Source organism: Xyrauchen texanus, chromosome 43 (assembly GCF_025860055.1).
Source record: "Xyrauchen texanus isolate HMW12.3.18 chromosome 43, RBS_HiC_50CHRs, whole genome shotgun sequence".
NCBI lineage: Eukaryota > Metazoa > Chordata > Actinopteri > Cypriniformes > Catostomidae > Xyrauchen > Xyrauchen texanus.
In genome coordinates, this window is record NC_068318.1 from 18,289,882 (window position 1) to 18,304,559 (window position 14,678).

The 14,678-nt window shown below is 41.1% G+C and overlaps 1 protein-coding gene across 2 annotated transcripts in view; it reads right to left on the bottom strand.

Moving 5' to 3' along the window:
- Positions 1-14,678, bottom strand: part of grik1a (glutamate receptor, ionotropic, kainate 1a) — a 77,795-nt gene that overhangs the window by 29,002 nt on the left and 34,115 nt on the right. For both annotated transcript variants that reach the window (XM_052116165.1, XM_052116164.1), the window contains exon 8: positions 7,775-7,882. In XM_052116165.1, the coding sequence (XP_051972125.1) occupies positions 7,775-7,882 (108 nt within the window). The remainder of the gene's footprint in view (positions 1-7,774; positions 7,883-14,678) is intronic.

Here is a 14,678-nt window from a genome sequence, read left to right on the forward strand (position 1 = left end):
TGTTTCATTAGACCAGAGGAGATCTTTGTCCCCATGTGCACTTGCAAACTGTAGTCTGGCACTTTTATGGCAATTTTGGAGCAGTGGCATTCTTCCATGCCGAGCAGCCTTTCAGGTTATGTCGATATAGGACTCATTTTACTGTGGATATAGATACTGGTTTACCGGTTTCCTCCTTTTGCTGTTGTTCTGGGATTAATTTGCACTTTTTGCACCAAACTACGTTCATCTCTAGGAGACAGAATGTGTCTCCTTCCTGAGTGGTATGATGGCTGCGTGGTCCCATGGTGTATATACTTGCGTACTATTGTTTGTACAGATGAACGTGGTACCTTCAGGCATTTGAAAATTGCTCCAAAGGATGAACCAGACTTGTGGAGGGCCACCATTTTTTTTTCTGAGGTCTTGGTTGATTTCTTTTGATTTTCCCACTGAGTTTGAAGGTAGACCTTAAAATACATCCACAGGTACACGTCCAATTCAGTACACTCCTACCAGAAGCTAATTGGCTAATTGTCTAAAGGCTTGATATAATTTTCTGGAATTTTCCAAGCTGCTTAAAGGCACAGTTAACTTAGTGTATGTAAACTTCTGACCCACTGGAATTGTGATATACAGTAGTCCATTAAAAGTTAAACAATCTGTGTGTAAACAACTGTTGGAAAAATTACTCATGTCATGCACAAATTAGATCCAAAATGACTTGCCAAAACTATAGTTTGCTAATATTAAATCTGTGGAGTGGTTAGAAAATGAGTTTTAATGACTTCAAACTAAGTGTATGTAAAGTTCTGACTTTAACTGTATGTAATATATATATATATATATATATATATATATATATATATATATATATATATATATATATATATACACACACACACACACATACATACATACACACGCACACTGTATATGATAGCATATTCTGCTATTTCCACCTTTTTTAAATAATGGACGACATCATCATAATTCACCATAGGTTATAATAGTGAAGATTTTGGGAGGTTTAAAAATGATCTGGAGGTAACACAAATGGAGTTCCCTTAAAAAAAAGCTTCACTACGATGCTGCTGCTAAGCTGCTAAGCGCTAGGGGAACAACTCTAGCTGTGAACCGAGCTGAAATAGTGTGTGTAACACGTCAATGAACATTGACCGGAATTTATAGCCTCGGCTGATGTAATCATTAGATGCACCTGCGGCCAGGCTATAAATGGATACGTCACCAGGTGTCGTCAGAAACTCTTTTTTCAGAGCGATTCTGTTTCTGTGTGTTTCACAAACCCTGTCAAAACTTTCTTTCCTCTGTTAGGAGTTAGAATCAGTTAGGCAGTGTGCAGTGAAAGTTGTTCTCTTTTCTCTTCTGTTTAGAAAATATTATATATATTTATATTTCTAAAAAAAAAAGAAAGAAAAAAAGAGAGAATGACTGAAAGCCGTGTTTCCCTCTTCTTGCTCTACAGCTGAAGAGGACACACATCAGTTTTTGCTCTGTTTGTTTGGGGGTAAGAGCACGCTGCTCTCGCGTTGCAGCAGGGCGGGTGCGAGCACTGCGTTTTGCTTTAACAGGCAGAGTGCTTCGTGCTCGCCTTGCTTGCTTCCGGGAGTCAGCACTCACAAAAAATAAAAAAATAAAGATCGTTTGTGGGGCTCTTGCATGGATTTGGCTGAGGAGCAAGAGACGGGTTGATCCCTTTCTCTTGCTCTCTCCCCAAACCCAGCTGGTCCTTCACATGATCTCGAAGCGCATTCCGACACTTCTTCGGATCATGAGAAGGATCGCGATTCTCTTCCCGCCTCCGAGCTTTCCGTCCGCGATAAAAAAATCTACGGAGGAATTGCTCGATGTTGTTACTCAAGCGGTTGCCAGATTGGACTGGCCACGCGAAAAAGAGACACCAAACCCTCCAAATTAGGGGATAGATTTTATCTTCCAGTATAAGAAAGGGAACGCGTCAGGATTTCATTCACTCGCCTCTTTTCTATGTTTCCACGGCGTGTTCTCACTACCGTAAACCGGATTTCTTTTTTATGTAAAAAAAAAAAAAGAAAAAACCTCAATCTCCTGGTTAAAGGGGCCATGATATGTGTTGCCCTTCCAGAGAGAGAGTTAGGTTATTACACTAAATACTTCCCGTTTCCCATGGAGGGTGAGGGGTGGCGTCTGGCTTAGGTCTTAAAGCTTGAACTGCCCGTGGGTGTTCAAGTCCAAGATGATGCCTGTCAAGACGGTCGTGTCTCAAGCCCTACAACTCGTTTGGCTGGTCACCATCGATCTTATGACGCACTTCTATACTTAATTTAGAAGTTCTGCCACAACATGGAAAGTTCCTGAGGTTCGCCTCGGGGCTGAAGTCTTCCAGGATCAGGTTCTTTCACTCGGCCTAGCCCTTTTTACCCGCACAATCACAATGCATGATGTAGAGCTGGCTCCTTGCGACTCCGAGGCATCTGCATTCTGAATTATGTAGACGACTGGCTGATCCTAGCGCAGTTCCAGGAACTGGCAGTTCAGCACAGGGACATCGTCTAAGCTCATCTGTTTCTCTGGGGTTGAGGCTCAACGCCAAGAAAAGCGTCCTCTCTCCCACTCAGAACACTGTCTATCGGGCATCGTATGGAGTTCAATCACAATGCGGGCACAACTGTCTCCCGCTAGGATTCAGTCCATTCAGATCAACCTGAGCAAAGTCAGGCTAGGTCAAGGTTGCACTGCTATCAGTATCAACGATTTCCAGGTCTCAGGGCGACCGCGTCCACGGTGATCCCTCTGGACCTTCTGCTCATGAGACCGTTTTTGTTGTGGCCAAAAGCCAGGGGATTTCTTCCAAGGGCCAAAACCCCTAGGCTAAATAGGGTTACGCGCCTCAGGCTGCGTTCCCTTCCTATGTGGTTCAGACCCCGGTTTTCTGCCTTGGTCCCACTCTAGGTGCGTCTTGTTGTCGCAGGCTGCTACCGACAGACGCCTCCCTGACAGGCGGGGTAGCGGCCTTAAGTGGTCGTCCAGCTTAAGGGGATAGGAGGGTCGTCAGCTCGGTTGTCACAGTCACTGTCTCGGGTTGATGGATGTATTTCTGGCCCTGAAATACCTCCTCCTGAGGCTGCCATATCTTGGTGCGGGTGGACAATACAGCGGTAGCCTCTTACATAAATCATCAAGGAGACCCACGTTGCTGTCAGCTGTATTTCTGACACGTCGGATTCTCCATAGGGCCCAGGGCAAGCTCCTGTCACTCAGGCCAGTTATATCCCTGGATGCCCGTATATGGGAGCAGATTTACTGTCCAGACAGAAAATACCAACGGGGGAGTTAAGAACTCCACCCTAAGGTAGTAGTTGGCCAGAGTTCGCCAGCAAGGGTTTTTGCCTTTTACTGATAGCACCGCGCTGGCCGAACAGGGCTTGGTTCTCGGAGCGAATTTCTTCCCTCCACGGCTCACCTTGGGCGAAGGAAGGATCTTCTATCTCAGGCACAGGGCAATATTTTATCCCTGCTCCGAATTGTGGAATCTTTCATCTTTGGCCCCCTAAGGGGACCAACTGAGGGACACAGGGCTCTCTCCTGAGGTTATCGAGACCTTTTTAAATGCCGGTCTTTTTCCACTTGGAACAAGTTTGGGTGAGATCTTAGGGCAGAAGAGGACCTCTTCGCCTCTATGAATAGTGCAATGTCTCCTCTACTTCTCCCCGAGTCGCCCAGTCCCCCCTCCCCCTTGAGAGGGGCTGAACGTAGTAACGCAAATGCGCCTGCATGCATTTCCTTCTACTAAAGTTCTTAGTAGAAGGAACTGCCAGTTTGCTTCAGTTCTGGATTGTCTGTAGAAAGAACTGTCAGCGGGCACTTGCCTCGCCACTGCCAGGTTCTATGTGGCCACTGCGGTTTGCCACGGCTTGGTGGGCGAGGAGCCCTCAAAGAGGCATCCTCATTATTGCCCGGGCCTACAAGGCGCGGTCAAGCTTCGCCAGTAGGTTTCAGGGCGCACTCTACCAGAGGGCTCTCCTCCTCTAAAACCTTGGCTAGAGGTCTCCCTCTGCAGCAAGTTTGTGATGCGGCAGGTTGTCCTTTCCGCACACATTCATTGGACTTTTTTAGTTTGGATGTTCTGCACTCCGGGCTCTTATGCCCTTGAGTCTACATCTCAAGCTCATGTCTGGACAAGTTTGTAATGCGGCAGGCTGGTCCTCTCCACTCACATTCATCAGTTTTTATGACAAGTTTGTGTTGCGATAGGGTTCTCTTCGCACACATTCATCGAACTTTATGGGTTAGATGCTTTGCTACTCCGGGCTCTTATGCCCTTGAGTCGACATCTCAGCTCATGCCTGAACAAGTTTGTGATGCGGCAGGCTGGTCCTCTCCGCTCACATTCATCAGTTTTTATGACAAGTTTGTGTTGCGATAGGGTTCTCTTTGCACACATTCATCGAACTTTATGGGTTAGATGCTTTGCTACTCCGGGCTCTTATGTCCTTGAGTCGACATCTCAGCCCATGCCTAAACAAGTTTGTGATGCGGCAGGCTGGTCCTCTCCGCACACATTCATCAAAATTGAATGGTTTAGATGTTTATGCTACTCCGGGCTCTTATGCCCTTGAGTCGACATCTCAAGCTCATGTCTGAGACCTCTCGCGTTTTTGTGAGTACACTGCACAACCGTAGGGGTCCGGACAGCCCCAAGTGCGGCGGCGTGGGTATTGCGTTCCCCTAGCGCTTAGCAATGCAGCATCGTAGTGAAGCTTTTTGTAAAGGGAACGTCTCGGGTTACATGTGTAACCCTTGTTCCCTGAAAAAAGAGGAACGAGATGCTGCGCTGCTTTGCCGCACTGGGACGTCCCAGGACTGCTCTTCAAAAAGAAGTATCTGACAACACCTGGTGACGTATCCATTTATAGCCTGGCCGCAGGTGCATCTAATGATTACATCAGCCGAGGCTATAAATTCAGGTCAATGTTCATTGACGTGTTACACACACTATTTCAGCTCGGTTCACAGCTAGAGTTGTTCCCCTAGCGCTTAGCAGCGCAGCATCTCGTTCCGCTTTTTTCAGGGAACAAGGGTTACACATGTAACCCGAGACGGTTCCTCTACAGCTAATATAAAGTGTCATAGTGCAATGTTAGGACATCCCAGGGGATATGTAGAGCTTATCAGAATACTGCTTCAAAGCAGTTTTACAGAAAATAGTGCCTTAAAGGAATAAACCAAAAATGAAAATTCTCTCATAACTTTCTCACCCTCATGCCATCCCAGATGTGTATTCCTTTCTATTTTCTGCAGAACACAAACAATTTTTTTAGAAGAATATTTAAGCTCTTTTGGCCCATTCAATGCAAGTCAACGGTGACCAAAACGTTGAAGCTCCAAAGGCACATAAAGGCAGCATAAAAGTAATCCATATGACTCCATATTATAGGATAGGTGTGGGTGAGAAACAGATCAATATGCAAGTCCTTTTTTTTTTACTACTACTTTCACATTCTTCTTCATCTAATTGTGAATCACCAAAAACAAAAGAAGATTACTTTTAAATTAAGTAATTTAGCATACTCTTTTATTCAAAGCAACTTACAAACAAGTTCTCACAGTGTTGAAAGATGTTGAAAGTGAAAGTGGAGATCTTAAATATTGATCTGTTTCTCACCAACACCTATCACATTGGTTTAGAAGATATATATTTAACCACTGGAGTCATGTGGTTTACTTTAATGCTGCCTTTATGTGTATTTTGGAGCACCAAAATGGTACCCATTTACTTGCATTGAATGGACCAACAGAGCTTAGATATTCTTCTAAAAATCTTCATTTGTGTTGTGCAGAAGAAATAAAGTCATACACATCTGGGATGGCATGAGGATGAGTAAATGATGTGAGAATTTGTATTTTTGGTTAAAGTAGTCCCTTTCATGTCCCTAATCATTTATTTTAAATAAAGTTAAATAAAACGGAGAGTACCGACTCTAAATTCTGTTCGAAAGAGCCACATTCAAATCTGTTGTTCAAAATTACAACAATAAAAGCACACATTCTATTAATGTGCAAAGTTGTAGCTAATCCCAACAGCCACTGTTAGAATCATGAACTATATTACTAGCCGGAAAAATTATGATAATTATTATTAATAAAAAGTAAAACTTTAGTAACATTATAATAATGGTGTCTTTTATCACATTGCTGTTGCTGCTGTTTTATAAAAGCCAGTTACAAACTCTGGCGACATCAACACTACTGTTTTCAATTGAAAACGTTTTTCAAAGTATACAGAGCTAGAGACCATTTTCTAAAGTCACATTTTTCAGAGGAAAACACTGTTCCAGTGGGGATGAGAGCTGTAACGTTGCAGAGGCCTAAGAACACCCCTTTCCTGTGGTAAAATGACTGTAATGCATGCCCTCTCATGGCTTATTGCATTAAACTGCAATAAATTTGAACAAAACATAAATGGCTCAGTGAAGGCAAAGAGGCTTTTATGGTTTAAAAGCCTGAAGGAGTTTGCTACAAGTCAATGCTATTTTAGCCACAATGTGAACGTATGACCTGGCGCAGCACTACTCTCTTTATTTAGACTGGAAAATACGACAGATTCGAGATGGGAGTGAGAAAAATGTCAAAATTTCACACAAATTAATAACACTATAAAAATAAAAAGGAATGTAGGCGTTTTCCACAACTTAACAGTGTTTTAACACAAGATGTCTGCAGTAAAATAATTAAAGTGACTGACAGAGGGCTTGCTTTGCTTTCTTAGATAAACTCTCTTTAGCTAATCTAATGTTTATTTATGGCACTTGTCATACCACACAAAGGAGTCTGAAAAGAGAGACTTATTCAAATGTACTTTAAAAAGCAGATTAGAGCTGCTCTCTAAGCATCTGCAAGTGGATTAATGTGCAATATTTCTGCACGCTCGAGTTGGCTTTCAGAGAGATGCGTCACTTACTGAGGCACAAAGCACAATGAACCCAATTTACAGTGCTGTATTTTAAATATGGCGATTTAACTGTCATATAAGCAGCCTGCACACATTTTGAAACTCATTAAAATGCTCTGGCAAAAAAAAAATAAAAAATTCCTTCTCATAAAACCCTGTTCACACTGACTGTGATTTTATTGCTAGAGATAACCAGGTCCTGTACTGTGCTGTACTTTAAGTCTCTTACATTCTACCTAACAGTTCCACTGAAGAATGAAAGTCACATGGGTTTTGAAACAATATGAGGGTGAGTAAATGATGACAGAATTTTTTGTTTTATGTGAACTGTCCCTATAAAGAAGTGAAAGGTTCTCCACAGGGAGACGGATTCAGATGAAAGGACGTCAGGTTTATTGAAGTGAATTTCACACAGGGTAGGGAATCCGAGCTCTCCACAGGTTCTAAACACAATCTCAGGGAATTAACCAAGACTGGAACGAACCTTTGTCCATAATTTAGTAGGTCGTGACGCACCATCGGCCAAACACTTTTAGAAAGAGTTGGAAAGTTTAGTAGACAGCAAGGAAGCAACATGGTCAATACACGTTAACTGCCTAATAAATATTTCTGGCAACAGTAATGAATATTCAAGAATCCATTTATAGGCTACTAAATCAAAGTAATTCAATTCACAATAAACAAGCTGTTGAAAATACATTTAAACATTTGGCTCAAGGTTTCCAGGTACATTTGAAGCTGGGGAAACCATATGACTAGTTTCAAGGTTAACAGTCCAACTGAAATAAATAGTAGAGCCTTGAGTCTACATTCCCTTCAAAGTGTCTGTATGAGTTGACCTACCTTAGCAGTGCCGTCCTCCTTGAGGCTGATGAGGTCTAGGTTGAAGTCTTTCCGCAGACCATCAGTCTTGTTAAGGACTATTCGCCCTGTCAAACCATCCCACTGGGCCTGAGGCACAGAAAAAATATGGTGTATGAAAATGACGCACAGTATCGCTTTCAATGCTGTCTGTGAATCATAGTTGTAATTGTGCAGCCTCAAGGCATGTGTGTTTGTTAACATGAAATGTTTAGAACATTACAGATTTTTTGGTCAATTACATTTTAGTTGAATGGACCATTTTGCAGAGCGTTAGCAGTAAAAACTTTGTTGAGTAGTGCTTGCCCATGCAAAATTGCTGCCATGATGCTAGGGTGTTCTGAGTGTTTGCAAGGGCATTGCGGGTTGCCAAGAGGTTTCTTGCTGACCCAAGTCAAAAGATCTCACCCCAAGACATTCCCAATAGAAATGGCTCATGTCCCTGCTTCAAGGTAAGTCGAAGGGATTTTTCACCTGTTTTATCATCATATGACTGAACGTAATAAGTGAAAAATAATTGAATGAAACAAATAAGTAGCCCTTGCCCTAATATACACTAAAATATACTATTATGTACAGCCCTACCTGCATATTGCCATCAAAATCAAAGAACATAAAGCTTATATGCAGTCATTCTACAATATTTCCAATTGTTGTTTCATCTTACAATCACCTGAAGCACCTAAACACCCTTTTCATAACTCTCACTTCTGTCGATAAACAGGTTGCAGTAGATATCTGAGAAACAGATACTTATATTCTCAAGGTTGTAGTTTTTTCAGACCACTCTCTATTTAGTTTCAAAATAAGAGGCAACGGCTGGCCTTCAACATGCCACCAGCTCTGGCCCAGGTGGATGGACTATGTCAAAACCTGTCTGGAGACTTGATTCTGACCTCAGCTTGAACCACTGGAGCCATTTCAGTTGTAGTAGAGCCACAGGAGACTGGAGGTGCATTGCATTCTAATGTGAGAGCAAATGCCAGGGAACACCTTAACTTTTCAACGTAGTTTTAAATATTTTTTAAGCATTCTGTACATACTAATTTGTCATTTAGCTGACATTTGTATTCAAAGTCCCAATGGGGTGAACTTGGGGTAAATGTCTCACTCATGGGCACAACAACCCTTTGTTGCAAGTCTATTGCTATCCATTTGAGTTAGCACTAGATGAGAGCAAAAGTAATCCTAATCTCATAACAGGCAAAACCCCTTCAACTCTTTTGGGATCTGAACCAACAACCTTATGATATCAACCCATATCTATAACACTACACCAAAGTTCTTTCAGATGCAAAAGGTTCTTGTGTTTTACCCTGTGTATAATTTAATAATGACAGCAGCCATTCAAGAGCAAATCAGTGACCGTTCTTGAATCGACCCTTGTGAGATTTGAACCAACAATCTTGAAGTTATCAACTCATATTTGTAAACACTACAGCAATGTTTTTTCCAGATGCAAAAGGTTCTTGCATGTTATCATTGCGTACAAATTGATAATGACAGCAGTCATTCAACAGCACATCAGTGAAGGTTTGTGAATGAAACCTTGTGGGATTTGAACCAACAACCTTTCGATAATCAACTCCTATTTTCAAAACAACACCAAAAGTAATTTCTAGAAGCAAATGGTTCTTGTGTGTTACCTTCTGTGTATAATGTGATAATGACAGCACTCATTTCCCATATTGGACTTGAGAAGCAGAGGGTGGTGACCCTAACATGTGGGATCACAGATGTTTTTGGTGCCAGACATATCATATATCATATCACTTAATTTTCACTTTAGTCCTACAATTTGGCCTCAAGCAGGGATAAATATTGTGGAGAAACCATCAGAAATCTGTGTACAGTGACTGTAGCTGTTCACTTTTTCAGTGCACCTCAGTCAAAATGGCTTTGCTCTTTGGGTAAAAGTTGGTCGTACACAGTGTAATATAATCAATGCTCCTTAAATGGAGTGTGAAATTTTTGTTCCACACAGCCTTTTTTCTGCCACAGTACAGGAGCCACATAATTTTTAATTATGTGGCACATAATACATTTTGTAGGTTATTTTCACATAAAAAGGCATGAGTAAAACTGCACTGATCAGCATCTCTAGTCCTGTGGATCAACAAAAACAAATGTTCCATTTAAAGCTATCCAGCTTTTGTCAAAGAAGATTACTTATTCCAAAAGTCACATTACAGTACTTAAGTGAGTGTAAATGACTTGAATAAACAGGACACAACAAAAATGACAAAAATTAAGGAAAATAATTTATATCTCTGCCCTGGCAATTTTTTAAAACACTCCAACATTTCTGCTGCTGCTTTTAAACTGTAGAATTTCTATGGCAACTGCACATGAAGATGTTTTGTTTTTGTACTCTAAATATCTAGCACATTAAGAAATTCTCTAGTTTATGGGTAATCTGTGGAGGGGCCTCTTATGACACTATGCTTTATGGCTTTAATGGCATTATAAAACAGAGTTCATGTGTTGTTAAAATGTAGCATCTGGACTCATTAGTGTTTTGAGCCAAAATAGTCTCTCTCTTTTTCTGCTTTTGGGTGAATCTCACAAAAAATATGTATAGGTTCCATTTCATTTTTGCATTTCCATTGGGTGAGCTAGTGGTACAGAAATTACATTCTTCACTTGGTCCTAAAAATAGTCATAATTTTCTTTCAGTTCAATGTAATTGATAGTTTTTTTTTATTTTATCTATTATTTTTTTTAAATGTTCTCCCCTTTTTCTCCCTAATTTGGAATACCCAATTCCCAATGCGCTCTAAATCCTTGTGGTGGTGTAGTGGCGGAGGACGAATCTCAGTTGCCTCTGCACCTGAGACCGCCAATCTGCGCATTTTATCACGTGGCTTGTTGAGCTCGTTATAGCAGAGACTTGGCACATGTGAAGGCTTGACGCACAACATCACCACATGCCCCACCGAGAGCGAACCAGATTATAGTGACCACGGGGAGGTTACCCCATGTCACTCTACCCTCCCTAGCAACCGGATCAACTTGGTTGCTTGGGAGACCTGGCTGGAGTCACTCAGTATGCCCTGGATTCGAACTCACGACTCCAGGGCTGGTAGTCAGCGTCTTTACTCGCCGAGCTTTTTATTTTAGGGGTGAAATCTGACCTGGAAATGTCCTTGACAGGTTTTATTGCGGCAGAATGTGGGAGAGGGTCGCTCTTTCTGTTTACATAGCCTTGCGTTGTCACAGAGACAAGTGTGATTTCTCAGGACACTATTTCAGTGACCTCTGTCAGGTAGTAGGGATATTTTATGCATTGTATTTCTTTCAGCAGCTCTTATTCCTGTATCTTTTCATTTTCTGGTACAGATACTCTGTGATTAAGGTGCAAAATGAGTACCAAGGATTGAAAGTTCCTACACAAACACATCAGAATGAAACAGGGAAATAAATGTGCCCTCTGTACTAGAGGGCCAAGCCCAGTCACCCCTTCTCTAATGCACCATGGCACTATTCTGCATTACAGACCATTCATATAGCCTGTTCCATTTATAAGACCAGAAGTAAAAGGATAGGAACATTTCTAGAGATAATTTTCCTGCAGAAAAGTGTGGGTGCGACTGCAAAGATTGAAGTCAATGACACCATTTTGATTTCCTTTCTCCGGAATTTGTCGTACAGCTACATCTGGTGAACAAGGTGTGAAATTAACACCCGCCAAATGCAGCTTTTTCATTTGCAGTGGAGGGTAATTTCACTGATGTAGCAGCCACTGTGGAGGGTGACCTGTAAGAAGTCTCGGAGTGATATAAGACAAGAAATTAAACACAAAGAAGAAACAAGTGTGATTATATTTTTAAGAACCAAATGCAGGTATTTCATGCGCTGGTAATTTTGCTCATCTACTCACAACTGGCGGGTGACCAGTAAGATGTCTCGGAGTGACACATGATGTTAGACTCAAGACACGTGCTTGAAGAAACTTTATTATATTTTATTATATAAAAACAGACAAAAGAAAATCTGTCATTGCTCGTGTCTGACTCGCTGTTTTTTCAGAGGCGTGCAGCGGTACCCTGTCTCATGGAACATGTGCATGTAAAGAGTTCTCACTTCTTTTTCTCTGTTTCATTCATCTGAAAACTGTTTGCAAGAATAATGTCGTCTGTGAGAATGCTGCAAATTATCTCCGTTCATCTCATAAGGTGATGTGAGTTTAGTTTGCTTTATTTACAAGGACCAGTTTGCTATTACGCATTGTGAACGCTACTCTGCAGGTTCAGTATGTCTTTTATATATGTCTTTCAATTAAAGAAACAAAGACGAAAGTGATAAAATCATAAAAGAATACAAGACACCTTGAACCTAAAATTGAGTTCTATTTTAAAATGTATTTTAGGCAGCATTAACTGTATTACCAAAACGCAATGCAAACACATTCAATAAGAACTTTATTTTTAAAGCAAAATCAGCAAGGCAAAAACATTCACCGACCCTCGGCAGGTGTGTTGACAATACAATCGGATATCCTGATATTTTTAAAGTCGATTATCTTTAAAATGTTTTTACATATCACCCAACCCTATAGAAAAGGGAAATGTTTCATGAACAAATGTCAAATTATGAAATTTTATGGAGACCCGCACAAACACGTGTACTCAGTTCCATATTGCAACATGTTACTTTTAATTGTTGCATAGTTGTTTGTTTTTGTATTTTTGAGTAGTCTATGGGCATAATAACTTTGTATTTTATTGAAAAACTTTGTTTTTTGAAAATAGTATATTATTAGTTTTTGCTATGGCTCTTTCGAAAAAAAAAAAAAATGCATCAACCAAAAATGTAAATATCGTCTCCTTTCATTGTTATCACGGGCTTCATTTTTGGAGTTGTCAGAGTGGATGCACACACCCACACACGAAGGAAAAGTGTTCAAAGGCAGAGAGCACCCAGTAGTCCTCTGGGACTTGAACAGATCAAAACATAGATCGGCATCTGTATCCATTTTCAGCCCCCTTTCTGCCCTGAGAAGACGATTTTGGCCTGGTAAACACAAGTATGCAACCTACAGGTCAAACTATCTAAAGAAATGCTGTTTAAAGTCAAAAGAGTTCAAATAAGCCATTTGATAAATATTCTACAATGTATCATGTTAAATAAAACTGCAAGCATCACATCTTTTATGAAATCAAAGTGTACAACCAATAAGATAAGGCGTTCTGCTTTAAAGGGTTCATATTTTTTCATTATGTGATCATTTTTGCTCCCTGAGGTCCACTTATAATAAAAAGCACTATTTGGTTGAGACTAGTTTTCCCTGTGGAGGTTAGGGAAGTTTGTGTATCATAAGCCCTATTCGGACGGCAATTATTTTACATGGGGACGTAAGGTAATTCCAGCATTTACAGGTGGTAGTCAATGATTTTATCCGAAATGTCTGTGTTTTTCTCCAAACTCCTGCAAGAAAATTCCCGGCCAAATTACCTTCTGTTTTTTGACAAACATTAAGGTTGTGTGGTAATTTAATTACCGTCCTGGGTAAGGAGGCCTGGGTAACTCAGCAGTAAAGATGCTGGCTACCACCCCTTGAGTTCGAATCCCAGGGCATGCTGAGTAATTCCAGCCAGGTCTCCTAAGCAACCAAATTGGCCCGGTTTCTAGGGAGGTTAGAGTCATACGGGGTAACCTCCTTGTGATTGCTATAATGTGGTTCTCGCTCTCGGTGGGGCGCATGGTGAGTTGTGCACGGATGCTGCGGTGGATGGCATGAAGCCTCCACATGCTCTATGTCTCCGCGGCAACGCGCTCAACAAGCCACATGATAAGATGCGCGGGTTGACGGTCTCAGGCGCGGAGGGAACTGAGATTCGTCCTCCGCCACCTGGATTGAGGCAAGTCACTAAGCCACCACGAGGACTTAGACATTCCAAATTGGGAGAAAAAGGGGAAAGAAAAAAAAAATCTGGTATATACTGTATGTCTTGCACACAAGGGAAGAGAATGTCAACATTCGTTATTTTTAATTTCAAGAGGAAAAGGGTTAGGGCTTTTTCGGCCTATTGTCGCAGATTGTAAAGTCAGCTCTGAGACCAAATGGTTAAGGGGGTTTCACTCTGAGGTCAGCTTTTTGTATCTTAGGGCTTTGTGGTGAAGTGTTTGTGTATCACTATTTTTTAGGCGGGCATGGAATTGAATGGCTGTTTTTTTATTTGAATTATTAGTGAGTACAGTCCTAACTCTACTCTGCATGCATTAATAAGTGTTTTTCGTTGAACTCGTAGTATATTTTTGCTGAATTCTGCCTACAGGGTCTCTATGGGGTGTTTGCACCATTTGTTGAACTCTTGGTTTGTGAGTGGGCTCCAGATTTCACATCCATTGTGTGCGATGAGTTCAATAACTGATTTAATTATTTTATTCAGATTCTGATTGGGATGTCAATTCTGACTGTCTCTGACTAGGGCTCGTTTGAAACGCGGTTTACATTGATTGCCCCAGACACAAACACTATCGATCCATTCATCCTTAATGTGAGTAAACCGTTTTAAGCACTTATATTTGTAAATCAACATCTTGGAATAAGCCTCAAAAGTTATAAAAGTGTAAAAAACATCAACACATTTTCAATACAGAGTACATGGCTTGGCATTTATTTGCATATTAAACTACAGATATAAAATGACCAGTGTGATTCTGTGTAATGTATTATGAGCTTACTAGAGAGTGTATACTTACGTGCATTCTGTTACGTGCAATTGTGAGAATCTTCGATGCTGTTAAATGCATTGTTGAACTAGAGCAGAGTGACTGGATCAGACAGTAGTTGGGTTCACTCAGAGATCTTATAGTACTGAGATAACAACCTTTGCGGTCATTACATTGGAGAGAGCGTAACGGCTGTAACGGACAACTAGCA